General features: G+C 39.3%; 2 protein-coding genes across 2 annotated transcripts; one reads left to right on the plus strand and one right to left on the minus strand.

The window, feature by feature from the left end:
• The first annotated feature begins 10,522 nt into the window (after positions 1–10,522).
• LOC112167857 (F-box/LRR-repeat protein At3g26922) lies at positions 10,523–13,337 on the plus strand. The gene is made up of 5 exons (XM_024304950.2): positions 10,523–10,579; positions 10,728–10,817; positions 11,496–12,449; positions 12,603–12,761; positions 12,866–13,337. Exons 3-5 carry the CDS (start codon positions 11,520–11,522, stop codon positions 13,151–13,153), a joined length of 1,377 nt encoding a protein of 458 aa, XP_024160718.1. The 5' UTR covers positions 10,523–10,579; positions 10,728–10,817; positions 11,496–11,519; the 3' UTR covers positions 13,154–13,337.
• A 1,640-nt stretch (positions 13,338–14,977) lies between these two features.
• LOC112164080 (NDR1/HIN1-like protein 3) lies at positions 14,978–15,538 on the minus strand. Its single transcript, XM_024300320.1, has one exon. The coding sequence runs from the start codon at positions 15,536–15,538 to the stop codon at positions 14,978–14,980; it is 561 nt and encodes a 186-aa protein (XP_024156088.1).
• Positions 15,539–16,203: the final 665 nt, after the last annotated feature.

Here is a 16,203-nt window from a genome sequence, read left to right on the forward strand (position 1 = left end):
CAAGCAACTAGGAGAGGCTTTAAAAGCTGAATTGGAAAAGGAAACTTGGGCTGTGTATTCTATATATATAGAGGCTCTGAACACGTTGGAGGGCACCATCCTACAGCGCCATCTTCTGTTCCCAAACCCTAGCACACAAAGTCTCAAAAATTCCCAAGTCTTCAAGAAGGAAAACCGTGAACATCACCATCCATCTCCATCAAGCTTCTGCCGTGACTTGTCTTGAAGGAGTGCCTGCATCTAAGGCTGCCTAAAGGTGAATTCGTGGCTCTCATACTCTCCCTTTTACGGTTTTTATCATCTTGTAATCTAATACTCATGTTTTTAATTGTTGAATTTAAGACGATGTGTGGCTAGTTACTTTTTGTTAGGGGCGAGGTTTGAAGCCCCAATTATGTAGAACATATATTTGTTTAAATTTAGTTTCTTGATCTGTGGTGTGGATTGGTCGTTTATCTCTGATTGATTGAAAACTTTTACATGTGTTTGTTTTATGGTGGCCAACATAGGATTTATGCATGTAATTGGAGCTAGGTTTAGAAAATAATTCACTTAATCGTCTTGTTTTCTAATCCACAAGTATGCAAGGCTTTGAACAAAAGTTAATGTTTTAAACAACTAGAAGAGCATGCTAGGTAGGCGTTCCACACTAGACTGCAACTCTATAATCAATCGTTTCCATGAGATCTTAATGCTTCAAACATGTTGACACTATATGTGTTGTTGATAGGATAGCGTTCTATACCTTGATTGCATGTTTGATAGGCTTTGCTATTGTGCGTTCACGTAGACTAGGTAATTAGGGAAACATTAATAAGGGACATGATCTGCTCCGACTTGTTTCTTGGTTGATTTCTGTTCACACCTTAGTAATTGAAACTAGGTTAACTTAACATTGTTCGAAAATAATTGGTGGTGGATTTCTGAGTCTCTAACGTCTTCTCCATATTGTTTTTCAACTTAAAATTCGAAATTGCTTTCTTTGTTTTCCTTTAATTTTCGTAAAACCTAAAAACCCCCAAAAACATTTATTTTTCTTTTCTTCTTTTATTTCGTTGCTTCTTTTCTTCTTCTCCTTATTCTACGTTTGTTTTCTTTTCTTTTAGTTAATTTCTTTGGTTGTTTGATTTGTGTTCTTTGATTAGTTTAGATTAGTTTATTTTTAATTTTCTTTGTGATTAAATAGTTACCCTCAATCCCCGGCTTGAACGATCCCTGCTTACTCTATATTGCTGACGACTACATCTTGCAGGGTTAAGTTGAGCGTCTATTTTGGGCGTATCAAGTGAGTAGTTCAATTTTGGGAGTTAGGGTTGTGAAGCCCTAACTCATCTTGTATAAATATTGATGATTTAATCTTAATAAATGCAATTTCCATTATGTATGCTTTAAATCCGAATTTATTGGTCCTTAGAAGCATGTTTCTAGGATTTGTCACCCTTTGAAATTATGTTGTGGGCAATTGTGATGAATAGATTGATAAACTGACAACTTATTAGTCTTGTTGCATCTAGGATTTAAGTGTGGTGACCATTAACTAGCTTAATTGTAGCTAAGCTTGCTTGGGTCTCTATTATCTTGCTCTCTAGGCCTCTAATTTTGAATATTGCGGCCTTAACCGGCGTAATGCCCAAATTAGAGAGTTGATTGTGGCCTTAACCGGCATAATCAATATACCGAAAGGATAATTGGTTTAGTAGCCTTAACCGGTACTAGATACGGGACTTAACATATAGGAAATGCATGCGTTTGTGAAATTAGTATCGATATTTGCAAGAGAGTTAGTGTGAATCACCAGACACTCCCAAGTTCCCATTAATTTGAAAATCCAAATTTAATTTCTTGCTTGATAATTAGTTGTTTGCTTTTATTTTAGTTTGCATTTAATTTACTTAATTCCCAATTCAAAACTTCCAAACAAAATTCTACCTTCCATTGTGCATAACTCATTTGGGCTACAAGTTAGTGGCTTTGATTAGGTTTAGTGTGAGCTAAGCCGAGCATTGCTGAGGCTTGGTGCCTTGTGAATATTATTTCGCTTTATTTTATTTTTATTTTTCATTGTATACTTTTAAGTTACTCTACCGCCAATTACCTTGGTTAGGTCCAACACCTAATCCCCGAGGTACGATAATCAAGGTTCAAATACTTTCCTTACTTGACAACGATTCGTACGCTTGCGAGAGCATATGCATCAAGTCAATGTTCAACTTCAATCCCAATGGACATGCAATAATCATCAAAAAAATTTGATGTAAACTCCTCAGCGTTGTCTAATCTTAAAGACTTAATAGGATGATTTGGGTGGTGAGCCCTTAATTTAATAATTTGTGCTAGGAGTTTAGCAAATGCAGCGTTCCTTGTGGACAATAGCATGACATGTGACCAGCGTGTCGATGCATCTACTAACACCATAAAATATTGAAATGGTCCGCATGGTGATTGACTAGGTCCACAAATATCTCCTCAGATTCGTTGCAAGAATGATATATTTTCTTTAGTGTCCTTTAGGGCTGGGCATGGGCCGGGTTTGACTTAAATTTTACTGGGCTCGGGCTAGGCCCGTTTTAGACGGTTCAGGCCCAAAGCCTGTTTTTGGCACAAATAGGGACCGGCCCGTTTCATTTCGGGCCCAAATACCTATATTTTACCATTTCTATATTTACTTTTGCTATATATCCAACTTTCATTCATATCAAACCTGCTGAAGATTTGAATCAAAAGACAATATCAAGATCTAAAGTTCAAGCTGCAAATTCAAATATCCAGAATACATAATATCCAAATTCAAGTACTCATCAAGAACAATTAAAGCAACAATTGAAATACAAAGTGTCCAAATTTAAATACGAAGTCCAGATTCAAGTACAAATATGCAATGAAATAGAAAGTCCTAATTCAAATATAGCAACTTAGTAGACATTTTTCTGGTCTTCTATCCACTAAATCACCAGCAATGCAGCCATCCATCAATTGGCTTCCACCATTTTCACTACAACAGCCATCATAAATAGATATAGATTTAGATATCAAAGAACCATTCAAGCTGCACAAAAGAACCATTCAAGCTGCACAAATAACAAAATGCAGCAAGCAAAGAATAATACACAAAATAAGCAAAAAATAATGCAGCAAGCAATAGATCAAATACCAGCAGCCATCTTCGATTTTTTGGCCCTACAAGCAGCCTTTTTTGCTGATTGTTCACAACTCGAGAGCCACCAATTTGAAGCTTCCCAAAATCAAACCAGAACCTTAACTCTAGCACAATATCACAACAAGACAACAAATGAACAAAGAGAAAGAGAAATTAACCTGCCCAATCCGGAAGAATTCCTTAAACAGAAACCCACAAATACTAAGCTCTGAAACCGAAACCCACAAATTTCTGAAACAATATGCTAACTGAAGGTTGAGATCAAGTTTTGGAACTGAGACTGATTAGGTTACAGGTGAAGTGAAGTGGAGAGAGAGAGAGAGAGAGAGGTCTTGGCGTCGGCGGACTTGGCGGAAGCGGCCGGAGGAGGGTTAGGTTCAGATGGTTCAGATCGGGTTTGTGAAGGAGGGGTTAGGAGGCGGCCACTCTCTCAGATCAGGTTTGGGACTTTGGGGGAAGAAATGAGGCAGAGAGAACATGTTGTTTAGGTTTAGGTATTTCAGTGAGGAATATAATTCAGTGTGCCTGATCCTATGATAAATATTTTGAGGCCTTATATTGACCAATAAAACATTGACATATGTCTCTTTTTTAACCTAATACGGGCCTGACCGACTTTTCCAACTTTGAAAGTCAAGGCTCGGCCCGAATTGTTTTACTGAAGAAAAAAATAGGGCCCTGCCTGAACGGGTCTGGCTTTGACGGGTCGGTCCGGATTTGCGGGTTTTTGGGCTTAAACGCCCAGCCCTAGTGTCCTTTGCATGTGATGGTCTCGATCCTAATTTTGCTAAAGAGCAGGCTTTGCAGAACAAACCTAATATCAACCTCTATATAAGTTGAGGTCCCTACACTCTCTAGACAACGAGTTCTACAATCACTTGCCTCATTGAGAGTAATTAATTTGGATAGGGGTCATCATTTGGCCCTTAGGCCCTAAACCCGCCCGGCTCGTAGGGCCGAAGCCCGACCCGGGCCGACCCTTTTTAAAATAGGGTAGGGTATGGGCCATGAGAATGAAACCCGGCCCAACCCTCCTGCCCGTTTGAGCCCTTTAGGGCCGCCCGAATAAGCCCTAATAATTTTCTATTTTTTCTATTTTTTAATTGGGCTTTAGAAACAACCAATGAGGATTTGGGTTGAGCCACGAAGTCACAATTGACTTTAGAAGTAAAATTTGGAGACAAAAGAGCATTGGTGGCATCAAAGCCACCATTGGGCCGCAGGGGGACGACGGCGCCGGCCAGTGAAAGCCGGTTTTGGGGGTGAACGGCTCCGTGAGGCGCAGGGGCTCTTTCGAGGTCCAAAATCCGATTTTTGCTTCTTTTCATTCTGAAAAATGGATGTCCATGTGAAGTTTTTAATATTCAGATCATCATATCACGACCTGGATGTCCCAAACGGTCATGCCAAAGCCTATATGTGTCGAAATCCCATAAATCATCTCTCATAACATGATTGGATTCAATTATTCGAATAGTGGTTGCATACAACCCACTAGATCGACACATAAGTTTCTCTAGGACTCTTTTATGTCCGTAGTCATTAGAGGTGATGCAAAGGAACTCTTGCCCATTCTCACAATGTGTTTCCACATGAAAACCATTGGCTCTTATATCTTTGAAGCTCAATAGGGTTCTTCCTGCCCTAGGAGCATAAAGAGCTTCGGTGACATTTAAAATTGTGCCATTTGGCAACATAAATTGGGATAGTCCTCTACCATGAATCAATTGAGATGATCCAGCCATCGTAGTCACAGAAAATCGAGAATGAGTCATTCATAGGAATAGTTACCTATTTCGAAGGATGGTATGTGTAGTTGCACTATCCACAAGGCATTCTATCTCTCCAGGAAACATACTGAAAAATAATAAAGTTTGAAATTAAAATATGTCCAAGACATTGAAAAATAAATCGATACTTTATTAATAATAACCAATGATTACATCAAAATTTCCAAAGTCTAATCCAAAATAAAAATCAAATTTAGACAAATCATAGTCACTCTATCCGTTTGGTAACTCCAATCAAATATGACCAGGGAAGTAGAGAGAGATGTCGGTGGAGCGAGGCTCTCTTAAGTACCACTAATCTCAATTACTTTCCTAGACATCATAATTCATTGGATGCGCCACATGAGAGAGAGTTAATACAAATGTCATTTATTGACTAAGGCATATTGCCATTACATAATTCTTGGAAAATAAAAATAAAGGACTATACTAATCAAAATCTGCAGCATCCTTGTGCAATTCTTTGTTAGATTTGAAGTCCGCTATGGTGAGATTGACGTTGGCATCATCACCATCTTCTTCTTTGGCAAGATAGGCTTCATGCTCTCTAGAGTCTCTATATGTCTTATAATGCGCAACTAATTGATTGCTTGCATTGCATTGCTTGAACCAATGCTCACTTGATTCACATCGATGACACATGTCATTGTGATTGCCTCCCTTTAATTGAGGTGCATTGTTTGCACTTGGGTGGCGTCCCCTAGAGGAGTTGGCGCCATTCCCACGGCCTTGGGCGGCTCCACCACGTCCTGGAGCCCCACGGCCTCCTCTCCCACGTTGCCATGTGTTGCCACGTGTTCGTCCTTCATTCTGACGATTACCTTCCTTTGTAGGGCGGTTATATGGACCAAAACGTCCGTTGTGTCCCTTATTTTTAGGGTTCCGCTCCTTGCACCCTCCTTTGGGTGCATTATTATAATTCACCCCTTGAACGCTGACAGGACCCACCCTGGATTTCACCCCAAAATCCGAAGTGGTCCTGCGGGGCTCACTTTAGAAGAAATTCTACCAAATATTTGGCAGAACTTCCCCTAAAATGGACTACCCAAAACCTGGAGAAATGAAATTTACACTTCTAAAATACCCATCCTTATTCTCCTGGAGCCACCCTGCTCCCCAATCACAACATCTTCCAATTCACATTACACAAATCTCAACTTAATAACATTAATCCCACAGGTAATCAGAGCAATTCTAATAAAAATGGTAAACAAGGAAAACCTAATTCAAAGGAAACCGCGGAAGCCATGCTGTTGACTATGCCTCAACTCCATGTACGCCCGACCTCAACTAATTTCGCCTGCAAACTGGGCATTTGAAACCGAAGGGCCCAGGGGAAAAGTATTGAAAACATGTCAGTGTGAGTGGACAAAAATAAATAAATAAGATGATTTAAATGAAGCAAACTTAAATACTTTTCCCACTTATTTAAATTTATAAAACTTCGATGCATGCAACGTTTATAAAACTTTATTTCTTAAAATCAGGCGACTGGAAACTGTAAATCAAACCTGCTGTGTATCGTATCATCGGACTAGACCCCGCTAGCCCACAAATAATATAAAAGTAGGGGAAGAAGATAGCCATACGAATGAGCCTCCCAGGCTAAAGTACTCCCATATACTCCCGTTATATACCCACACGCCACTAAGTGTAGCGATTAGGATATTGGGCTTCAGCATTACTGTCACAAAGACAGTAACCAGCGCCACAAAGGCGGACGAGCTTCGGTGATCCCATCACCTCACCACAAAGGCGGAAGATCAATGCTAGCAATGATAATAGTCACCCAAAGTATGGCAAAAGAAAATCCGAAAACCACATAAATCCATAAAGCTTCCCCAACTCTCGCAAATGAATTTCCAACGACGTGTCCCACACGCCAAGATAATCTCAAGTTCAAAATAAATAGGAGAGAGATAATAATAAAACATAATCTCCATTAATCGAAACAAAACCAATTCCAAGATCATCATCAAGGCATTCCCAATGCCAAAACCGAAAGTCGATAAATAAATATGAAGACTAACTCTATCGAATTCTCATTTCGAAAATCTCTTAAAAATCTCAAATCGACGAATATAAATATAATATAAATAGTATAATTCCGGAAATCACATCGGAAATAAATAATTCGTCAAATAGGATTATAAATCACAACCAACTTCGAAAACAAATCACTATCGAAAGCAATTATATGACATAAAGCGAAATCAATCTCTGAAATTAAATCATATGCTCGAAATGTAATATGATAATTAAATAGAGCATACTTTAATAAATAAATGCATGCATCATTTACTTAAAAACAAAAGTCCACTCACAGTATACAGCTAACGTGGTATCTTAAGGATCCTCGTCGAGCGATGAGTCGGTACCTCGTCCTGTACACAATTATTCGTACATAAATAATTACCAGACGGAAAAATAATTTTATGATAATCAATAATTAAATCTCAAAACCCATAACCTCAACTTCTCCAATCCTCTTCCACATCCAACCAAACTTCACCAACACTGCCCACTCGTCGATTTCAGACTATATAACAATTATGGAGGAAATCCGACAATCGGATTCACGATTAACATTAACCGAAATCCAAATCTTTAGAAATTTATAACCGATTCAAAACTCCACCAATCCTCACCAAACTTCAGATATAAGCTCTATGATAATTATAACATTTAACTAGCCAGAAATTGAAACTAAAAAGCTACCCTAGCCGCCGCTACCGCCGCCCACAGTGGCGGCGCCGCCGCCACTGCCACCAACTCCAATGGCCACCAAAATTTGGCAGTAGCACCTTCTCAACACACCCATTAATTCTTTCAACTGTGACCAAGTTAGAAAATGAGCGGAAGTACCTTAACAATTAAGGGGAAGGTTGAACCCGAATCGTGAATAGTAACCTCCAACTTCAAACCGTCAATTCTTCCTCCACGCTTCAAATCTCAGCAAAAGCTTCGGGGAGCATCATCTACGTCCGAAGGCGCTTCCAATGGACTAAGGTTTATCACTGGACTACGTCCGAAGGCGCTTCCAATGGACTACGTCTCGAGCTGTGCAGCTTCTCGGCCTTACAGCACCCTCCACAGTTCGATTTTCACCCTGATGTCTTCTGAGAAGTTATAGACGACGTCAAGGTGAGAAAAATTGCTTTTGGAATCAAGTCGATTGGAGGCCTGTGGAGGAAGATATGGCCGGACAAAGAAGACCCCAGAAAAAAAAACGCGATGGGGAGTGGAGAGGAGTCGGTAAGTTTCTAGAAAAATATGGAAACTTACCACAGTACTTTCTCTATATATAGCAAGTTACTATGAACAGTAATTTTAGTATTTTGGCCATAACTTTCGCATACGAACTCCGATTTAAGTGTACCACATATGCACGCTCTCGGTTTAATGTCCTCTACAACTTTTATGAAGAAAATTTTGTCAAATTTTGAACCGAACAAAAAGTCAACTTTTAGGGCCACTAAAAGTATTCAACAAAGTAAAAAGTGGAAGTAATCGTTATTTACCGTCCAAATGACTAGTAAACTAGTAAATTGATGTACGGGGCGTTACAAACGCTCTTAGTTCCGATAGGCCTTGAATTATAATTCTTCACGAGGATATTATCATGTTTTTCAGCTACAGACATAACATTAATTAGCTGATGAAACCTCGTGATCCGTCCAGTATTGTATTCGGTTCGATATTGCTCTGATACCAAAATTGTTGAGACAGGGAAGGTGGAGAGAGTTTTCTCAATTAGCTCTTGCTCTGTGACGGGTTGTCCACAAAACCCCAACATGGTTTTGAGGCGAAGAACTTTTGAATTATATTCAGCTACAGACTTGAAGTTGGCGAATCGTAGATTGCTCCGTTGAACTTTCAAGTAGGGGAGAAGGGAGTCCTTTACATTGCCAAAACGCTCTTCTAGCGCAACCCATAATTCTCTAGCATCCTTGATTGCCATGTACTCCAATCGGAGTGATTTGTTCATGTGACACCTCATCAAGATGAGGGCGGTGGCATTATTCGTAGCCGTACGCTCGAATAGAAGATCAGGATTTGGTGCCTGAATTACGGGTAGGAACCCTTTTGAAGTGAGGTGGTTCTCAACATCCGTGACCCAACTATGATATTCCGAACCAGTTGAGTCAAGTATAGGAAAGTCAAGTTTCGGCTTCGACATCCTGAAATAAGAAGAAAAAATATTTTAGTTTCGAAGTTAAAAACTTCCACGACAACTAAATAATAATAAGATTTCCGAGCTATGCTACCAAGAAATCGATTTCCAAGAATAATTGGATTAGACTGAAACAATGATGTTTAGATGGTCATAAATCGATGCTTACGGACGCTCTTAGTCTGAAGTCTTACGAACGCTCTTAGTTCGTTAATAGCGTGAATCTCCACGATTCTGTTTTTCAAGAATCGAACCCACGTTATAAGAAAGGTGGGATGTAGAAGAAGGGAAGTTGCAAGTCCTCGAAGAAAAAGAAGAGGAAAAATAAATTTCAAAAGCGGGAACTTTAATGTAAATACTTACTTGTTTGTTTGGAGCTTGAAATCTTGAATTTGGAGTTGATGTAGCTTCGGTGGAGAAAACCTTGGATGGCCCGGTGATGCTAGGCTTGTGCACTAATGGGATGAGGCCGAAAGTGTGACCGGTTGGCTGGCCGAGAAGGCTGCAGATGCAGCTGGGACGCAGACGCTGCAAGGGCAGCAGAGTACACGGGCAGTAGGGGCTGCGGTGATGCTGCAGGAGCAGCGATGCAGGGCTGCAGGCGCTCAGGCACGCAGGCGGGCAGCAGGGGGGCGCAGGGGCAGGTAGCGCGGAGCACGCTCGGGGCAAGCTGTAGGGGATGGCTCGGCTAGCTTGGGCTAGGGGCTGCGGTAGATTTTTGGTGAGAAGAGTTTTCAGTTTTTGGCTTTTGTTTTGTGGTTAGAACTCGTGCTGATAACGTGTTTAAGAATAAAGGATTCGAGAGAGAATTATATTCGATAAATTGAGAATAGGAGCCCTATATATAGGGATTACAAAGTACATGTTCTAATATTACAAGGAAAACTAATATGTGTAGAACTAGGAATTCTATAACCTTCTCTACTATTACAACCATGAAACTAATCCTAGTTTGATAAGGCAAACTAAGTCAATTTTCCTTCAATAGTTATCATGAAGTAATCGTCTTTATATTATTATTCTTCCATTGAAAAGAAAAATTAATAATTACTTAAAGTGTACGTTCCCAAGTATTTTTAGTTGAAAGTCTTTAAAATTTTCCACAGGACCTCCATGCCTTCACAAGTTAAATTTTTCATGTTGCTCTGTGGGGCTTTAACCACCAGTTCCAGTATTTCACCAACTTGTATAGTTACACACTTATACACAACAGAGTTACTACATTTTGTAGTAGTAAGTAGTAACTTTGTTATTTACTGTGTGGATCTGCTTTGTCGTATTCTGCTACTTTGGAGGGAAAAGGTCTCAAAGTTTGGACGGTCCCGCCCTTTCTCAAATTTCAATGTTCAAACAACATTATTGGGCAGAAATTTCTTGTAGTGTTATACATATAGCCATATCCCTAGTTCTAATCCGCACGTTCATTTCATTACGACTACAGAAAGCGCTCAATTCTGGGTAAGTTTTATCTCATTAGAAATGGAACTTTTCGTGATTTAGAGCAAGTGGGTTTCCTGGGCTTTGCTACATTTTGTTACATTTTCAGTGAGCTTTATTCTACTGCTTCACTTAACTTTGTTTCTTCTTGGTTTTGTGTTTGATTCAGAAGTTACACATTCTACCGAGGAAGCCAGTGCGCTGTCAACTTTTCTCTGAGAATCGAATCGCGGAATCGTCTCATCTTTTTAGCAAACAGGTGGTCTTAGCTTTCTGTGTTCCTCTATATATAAAAATCATAGGAACTTCAGGCCTTTATCTTGTTGCGAAGTGAATCTTGGGTTTGATTATTTGCATTGTGATTTGTTTTTGGGTTTTCAATTCAAAATTTACAGTTGTTTTTTTTTTTTTTTTCAATTTGCTTTGGTGCTTCCTTTTTAATAGCACGTTTAACATGTTTGATGTTTAGTACATCATCACAGTAGCTAGCATAGTTAAGAATTTAAATGATTTTCATGGTATGCTCAGCACAAAACTTGACATAGAGACGTTAACTATTGCCCATTTCGAGTTCTAGCAATGAACTTTTTGTCCTGGTTTATTATTGTTATCATTTTTCAAATGGAAAACAAATCGCTATAATGATATTTCTTTACTGAATATATACTCTGGTTTATATGCAGTTTGTTTGATGCGCTCCTTTTCACTTGGTCCTGAAAGCTGTAGACATTATTTTCATTATGATTATTGTTCACCACATTGCATTGGCTGAATTTTGTTCTCAAAGCAATCCCATCCTCCTAGCCATCAATTTCTTCTTCGACGTTTGCAGTCTTTATTCTTGGCATTTGGCCTTAATGCTGAATATCTGTACTTTCTTTCTTGTTCAATATGTTTAGCATGTAATGTCTAATCTGACATTATTTGGTTTATATAGGGAAACTATCTGAAGTTCTGAACTATGGATGTAAGTTCTCAGATGGAAAGACCCAAAAAGCAGAAGTTGGGTGGAGGAGAAGAGATGGTTGGACAGAGAAAGGGTTTAAGTGATTTACCTGATGTGGTTATTGCAAAAATCATCTCTTCACTTCCAACTAAAGAGGCTATCAGAACAAGCATACTGTCTAAAAGATGGGAATACCTATGGACATCAATTCCCAATCTTGAATTTTATCCAGGGAATGCTAAGAGATCTCTCTTGGTGAATGTTGTAGATAGAGCACTTCTTTTACGTGGCCCTTCTGATATAAAACGGTTCCGTCTTAGGTTTCCAGTACTGGGTGATGCATCTCGTGTTCATGCCTGGATCTCTGCCATAGTACGGCGCAATGTTGAAGACTTATCTATAGAGCTGGATAGCCACAAGGAACCATTTTCATTGCCTCATTCTCTACTTACTTCTGCCACATTGAAAGTGCTGAACCTGTATCTCCCGTGTAGTTTCAAAGTTCCTTCTACTATTTGTTTCTCAAGTCTAAGGGAATTGTCTCTTTGCTCCGTGGTGTTTTCTGATGACTACTCAACCCAGCAGCTGTTTTCTGGTTGCCCAGTCCTTGAAAAATTATCTTTTTCAGAGTGTAATTGGGAGAATATCAAGTTTGTGAGTATTTGTGCTCCTAAACTTCTGAGTTTGAGCATCGATGAAAGCGAGTTGCCAATTTCCAGAGGCTCAAATGTGTGTCAGATTATGGTGTTTGGAGCTAGTCTGGCATATTTTTATTACTCAGGTCAGTTGCTAAATGACTATTGTTTGTGTAACTCATCAGTACATGAGGCTCATATTAGTATTGATGATACAAAGGGCTCCAGACTTGATAGTTACCTGTTGCATAAGCTTCTTAGAGGGCTCTCTACTGTGAAGAGCCTAACTATATTTCATCAGAACTTTGAGGTTTGTTTGCTTCTCTTTTATTGACTACAATTTAAGTTTGATGTATCGATATCTGTTTACAAATTGCATTCATGTGGCATTAATTAACATTCTGTTCCATGAATGTGTCTAAATCACTTGATCATGATGATTGACTTCACCTTCTGTTGTTAGGTGGCTCTAACTGGTGCATCAGAACTCCTTGCCCAGATGCCCATGTTCAATGATCTAACCACCTTGATATTCGACGGGAGTGTGATAGAACTTGATAGTATGGTACTATTGAGGATACTCCAAAACTGTCCTTGTCTTAGGGATCTGTCATTTCATGAGGTAACTTCAAAAGTATTTGCGCGTTTTCTCTTGTATATTAGAATCCATTATTCTTGATTGCGTTTTCCTTTAGTGTTGATAAAATTGGTGTTTTAATGCTTTAGGGGGTTAGGCTGTGCTCAGATGATGCAAAAGATGATGGGATGTTGGATATTCCACTGCCTCCATGTTTTTCGACCAGTCTTAAAGAGATTGCAGTCACTGAATTTTGTGGAAACCAGAATGAGCTTCGTGCATTAAGGATTTTGCTAAAGAATGCAATTGTCTTGGAGAATATGTTTGTAAGCTACCGCGGTACCCTAGAAGGAAATACAGAGAAGAAAAGGGATCTTAACAAACAGATATCAGATCTCCCAAAAGGGTCACAAAGCTGTGAAATTGATTGTGATTGAGCCCTTAGCAAGTTTTTGATTTGTACGTCAGACTTCAACTTGCTTTAACATGCCTCAGAACCTGCAGATGTGCAATCATCTACTTTATTAATGTTGGGTTGAAATTTAGTTTTGATCTTGTATCCTGCAGAGAGAATGAGAGATGAATGTGCTATATTAATTTTCAAGCTACAATTTGTATTAATGTTTCAGGCTTTCAGCAAGACATATATGGCCGTAATCGTATTTTATTATCCTATCTTTTAATTTGCCCAGCTACTAGCTAGCTCTTTAGCAATAGCTAAAGAGTTTCTTATTATTCATTTTTTTTTTTTAGAAGATTCTTATTATTCTTTATTATCATATACCAACTAAGAATCCACAATAATTATTTGTTTGTCAGTTGAATCAATAATCTTTCACTTACGAACAAGAGTCTCACTAGTTCAGGTGGGACTCAAAAGGACAAAGTGAAAAAAATACCCTAACAAAAACATTATTGGTAGGAATTAAAGAATAACACATTCCAAAAGACTCAGTATCATCAAGTTTAGTGGAGTGAAAAGTCATGATTTCAATTGATGTACTATTTGTTGCAAGTTGTAATAATGTTTCAAAAAAAAAAAAAAAAGTCTAACATGCAAATAACCCGTGAGAGCATGTCTCTCTCTCCGACTCTCTCACGAGAGAATATCCGCTTGCGGCTATCTCACCCGAGTGCCGACGGTAAACCTATGATCGGAAAGGTGGGATTTTCTCTTCTCTCTGATCGCTCTTCCGAGGACGGCGGTGAGCTTCGACTTCATCGAGTTGCTGAGTTTGCTGCATCTGGTCATCTTCTGTTGACTGGAGGCGCCTTTGCCTTATGGTCGGGGGGATATCTCGGTGGTGGTGCTCTGATGGAGACTGCATCAGTGATGCGGCATGGTTTCAAGTCTGGCAGCGATGTGGCTTTTTCTAGGTGGCTCGTTGATGGTGAAAGGAACGAGAGTGAGTCTTTTGGTTATTTCATGTTTCTACCCACGTCGTTCTAACCGGGTGGATTGGATTTGGCTTGGGTAATGTTGGTAGATGCTTTCCGGGTCGCTGAGGATGGCGGCGATGTGGTGGCTGGTCTGGACAATTGGCTGGGAGTTATGGGATCGGTGATGGCAGTAGCAGCACCAGCGGTCATGTTGCAGTCGGTGGAGGCTCTGTGCTAAGGTTTCCAATGGTTAGGCATTCTGGGCCTCAAGTTGGAGGTTGGGCCTTCCTTGTGTGGACTTGGGCCTCCTTGGTTATTTAGTTTTTTTTTTTTTAGTTTTAGTATTGGCCTATTGGGTCTGCCTTCTTTTTTACTAAAGGAGGTTAGGTCAAGTTTCTTTTTTTGAGATAATAGGTCGCAAAGATCTAATTTGCTCTGTTGATCTTTTAATTCGCTTCGGAGCGTTAGGTTTTTGTTAGAATAAAAGTGCGTAATCTTAAAAGGTGGGTGTACTGAGAGTATACTAGTTTCTTATTCTGTATTGAGAATAGGTTCTTAGGATACTCTGTAATACGGCTCTTTCTAATGGCCCCTAGGGGTATGTCGGGTTGGTACTGCTTGCTGAAATACAATATTGGGATGACCTTCTTACTCAAAAAAAAAAAAATGTTTCAAAAAAAGAAGAAGGCCTTTCTATCAAGGGAAGAAAATCAGACCTTTCCATCAACCATTTAAACTAAAATTAACCTAAAATAAACAGCCAGATAAAAAAACTAATAATAAGCAAAAAAAAAACTAAAAATTGAAGAAAGACTCAGCTTACGATGGTAAGCTTAGAACTAGAACTCTAGAAGGTTCTATCCCTAAAAAGGCTACAAGCCTTAAATTGAATTAATACACTTTATAGCCTTGAAACTCGAAAATGCTTGGTCAGAACTCAAAGGAAGCATTAGTCTGCAGATCCATTCACGTTTGTAAACCCTTGCGGATACAGATTTTTTTATTTGCATAGTTGCGACCACATCAATACCGTAAACTCCAGCAACAGTCTCCAAGTTAAACCGGGAGAGCTCACGTTCCGAAAACCTCACCAACTGCTGCCCTTGAAGAATTGTGTGCAGAATGGTCGTGTTCTTGTAGCGTTGTTTGAAGTGAGGCAGGGAACTCATAAAAGCAAACCCTTCCTTCCCATACTTGGCAACGAGTTCGATGCTGTTGTAGTGAATAGGAAACACTTTGTTGGTGTCTTTGATGGCGAGGTCTAGTGCAAGGTTGTAGTTGAGAGATTCCTCGCTGAGTTTGAATTGGGTGAGAGAGGCATTAGTGATTCTGACAGTAAGAGCGGGAGGAAAGACGAAGAAGATGCATAGTATGAGTACGGTAAGGCCTATGCCGGAAAGGCAGAAGAGGATGCCGAGACACCTTTTTTGGTCACGTCTCATGGTTGAAACAAACTAATGGCCAAAAAATTTGTTCAAGAGAGAAGACCAAAGGGACCTGGAAATCTATAGTGTCTTTCGGTTTCAATCTTTAGGACATATATAATGTCTTAAGTTCTTAACTATATATACTAAGGTAAATCTTTAGGAAATCTAAGACACCTCAAGAAGGCTAAGAAAAATTGAAAAAAGTGGAACGAATTAAGGATGATATGGGAAGTAAAAATATACAAGAATATTCTACATGAGATTTTGAATAAAACTTGCTTCAGAAGAAATATTCCTAATTGAATTATGTGTTTCTTCCAATATTAATTTATGAACAAAGTCGACTTAAGAGGGATTTTATGAAGGAAGATATAGTTGATTTATAGCCAAAATATTTAGGATTATACAACCCCCGCCCCCCCCCCCCCAAAAAAAAAAAAGAAAAAAAAAAAGATTTTTTACAATTGAGGGAGATAATCAACATGTCTTATAATACAATAGGCATATAGCTTAATACACCAGTTGGATGGCATTAAGCTATATGCCAATGTGACTTGCTCCCTTGTCACTCCCCAAAACCCTAGCCTAGATGGCGCAGTGGGAGTGCCTAGACTGCACCTTGATCTCTGGCAACATCGCAGTGGTCATGTGCGTCAGGATTCAAGTGTGCTTCATCTTCT

Source organism: Rosa chinensis, chromosome 5 (genome assembly GCF_002994745.2).
Source record: "Rosa chinensis cultivar Old Blush chromosome 5, RchiOBHm-V2, whole genome shotgun sequence".
In the NCBI taxonomy this organism is placed as follows: domain Eukaryota; kingdom Viridiplantae; phylum Streptophyta; class Magnoliopsida; order Rosales; family Rosaceae; genus Rosa; species Rosa chinensis.

Excerpts from the sequence above, each read along its gene's own strand:
- LOC112167857 (XM_024304950.2), top strand. The coding sequence starts at position 11,520 with ATGGATGTAAGTTCTCAGATGGAAAGACCCAAAAAGCAGAAGTTGGGT. Across the intron at positions 12,450-12,602 it reads TATTTCATCAGAACTTTGAG|GTGGCTCTAACTGGTGCATC; the intron begins GTTTGTTTGCTT and ends TTCTGTTGTTAG. Across the intron at positions 12,762-12,865 it reads GGGATCTGTCATTTCATGAG|GGGGTTAGGCTGTGCTCAGA; the intron begins GTAACTTCAAAA and ends TTAATGCTTTAG.
- LOC112164080 (XM_024300320.1), bottom strand. The coding sequence starts at position 15,538 with ATGAGACGTGACCAAAAAAGGTGTCTCGGCATCCTCTTCTGCCTTTCC.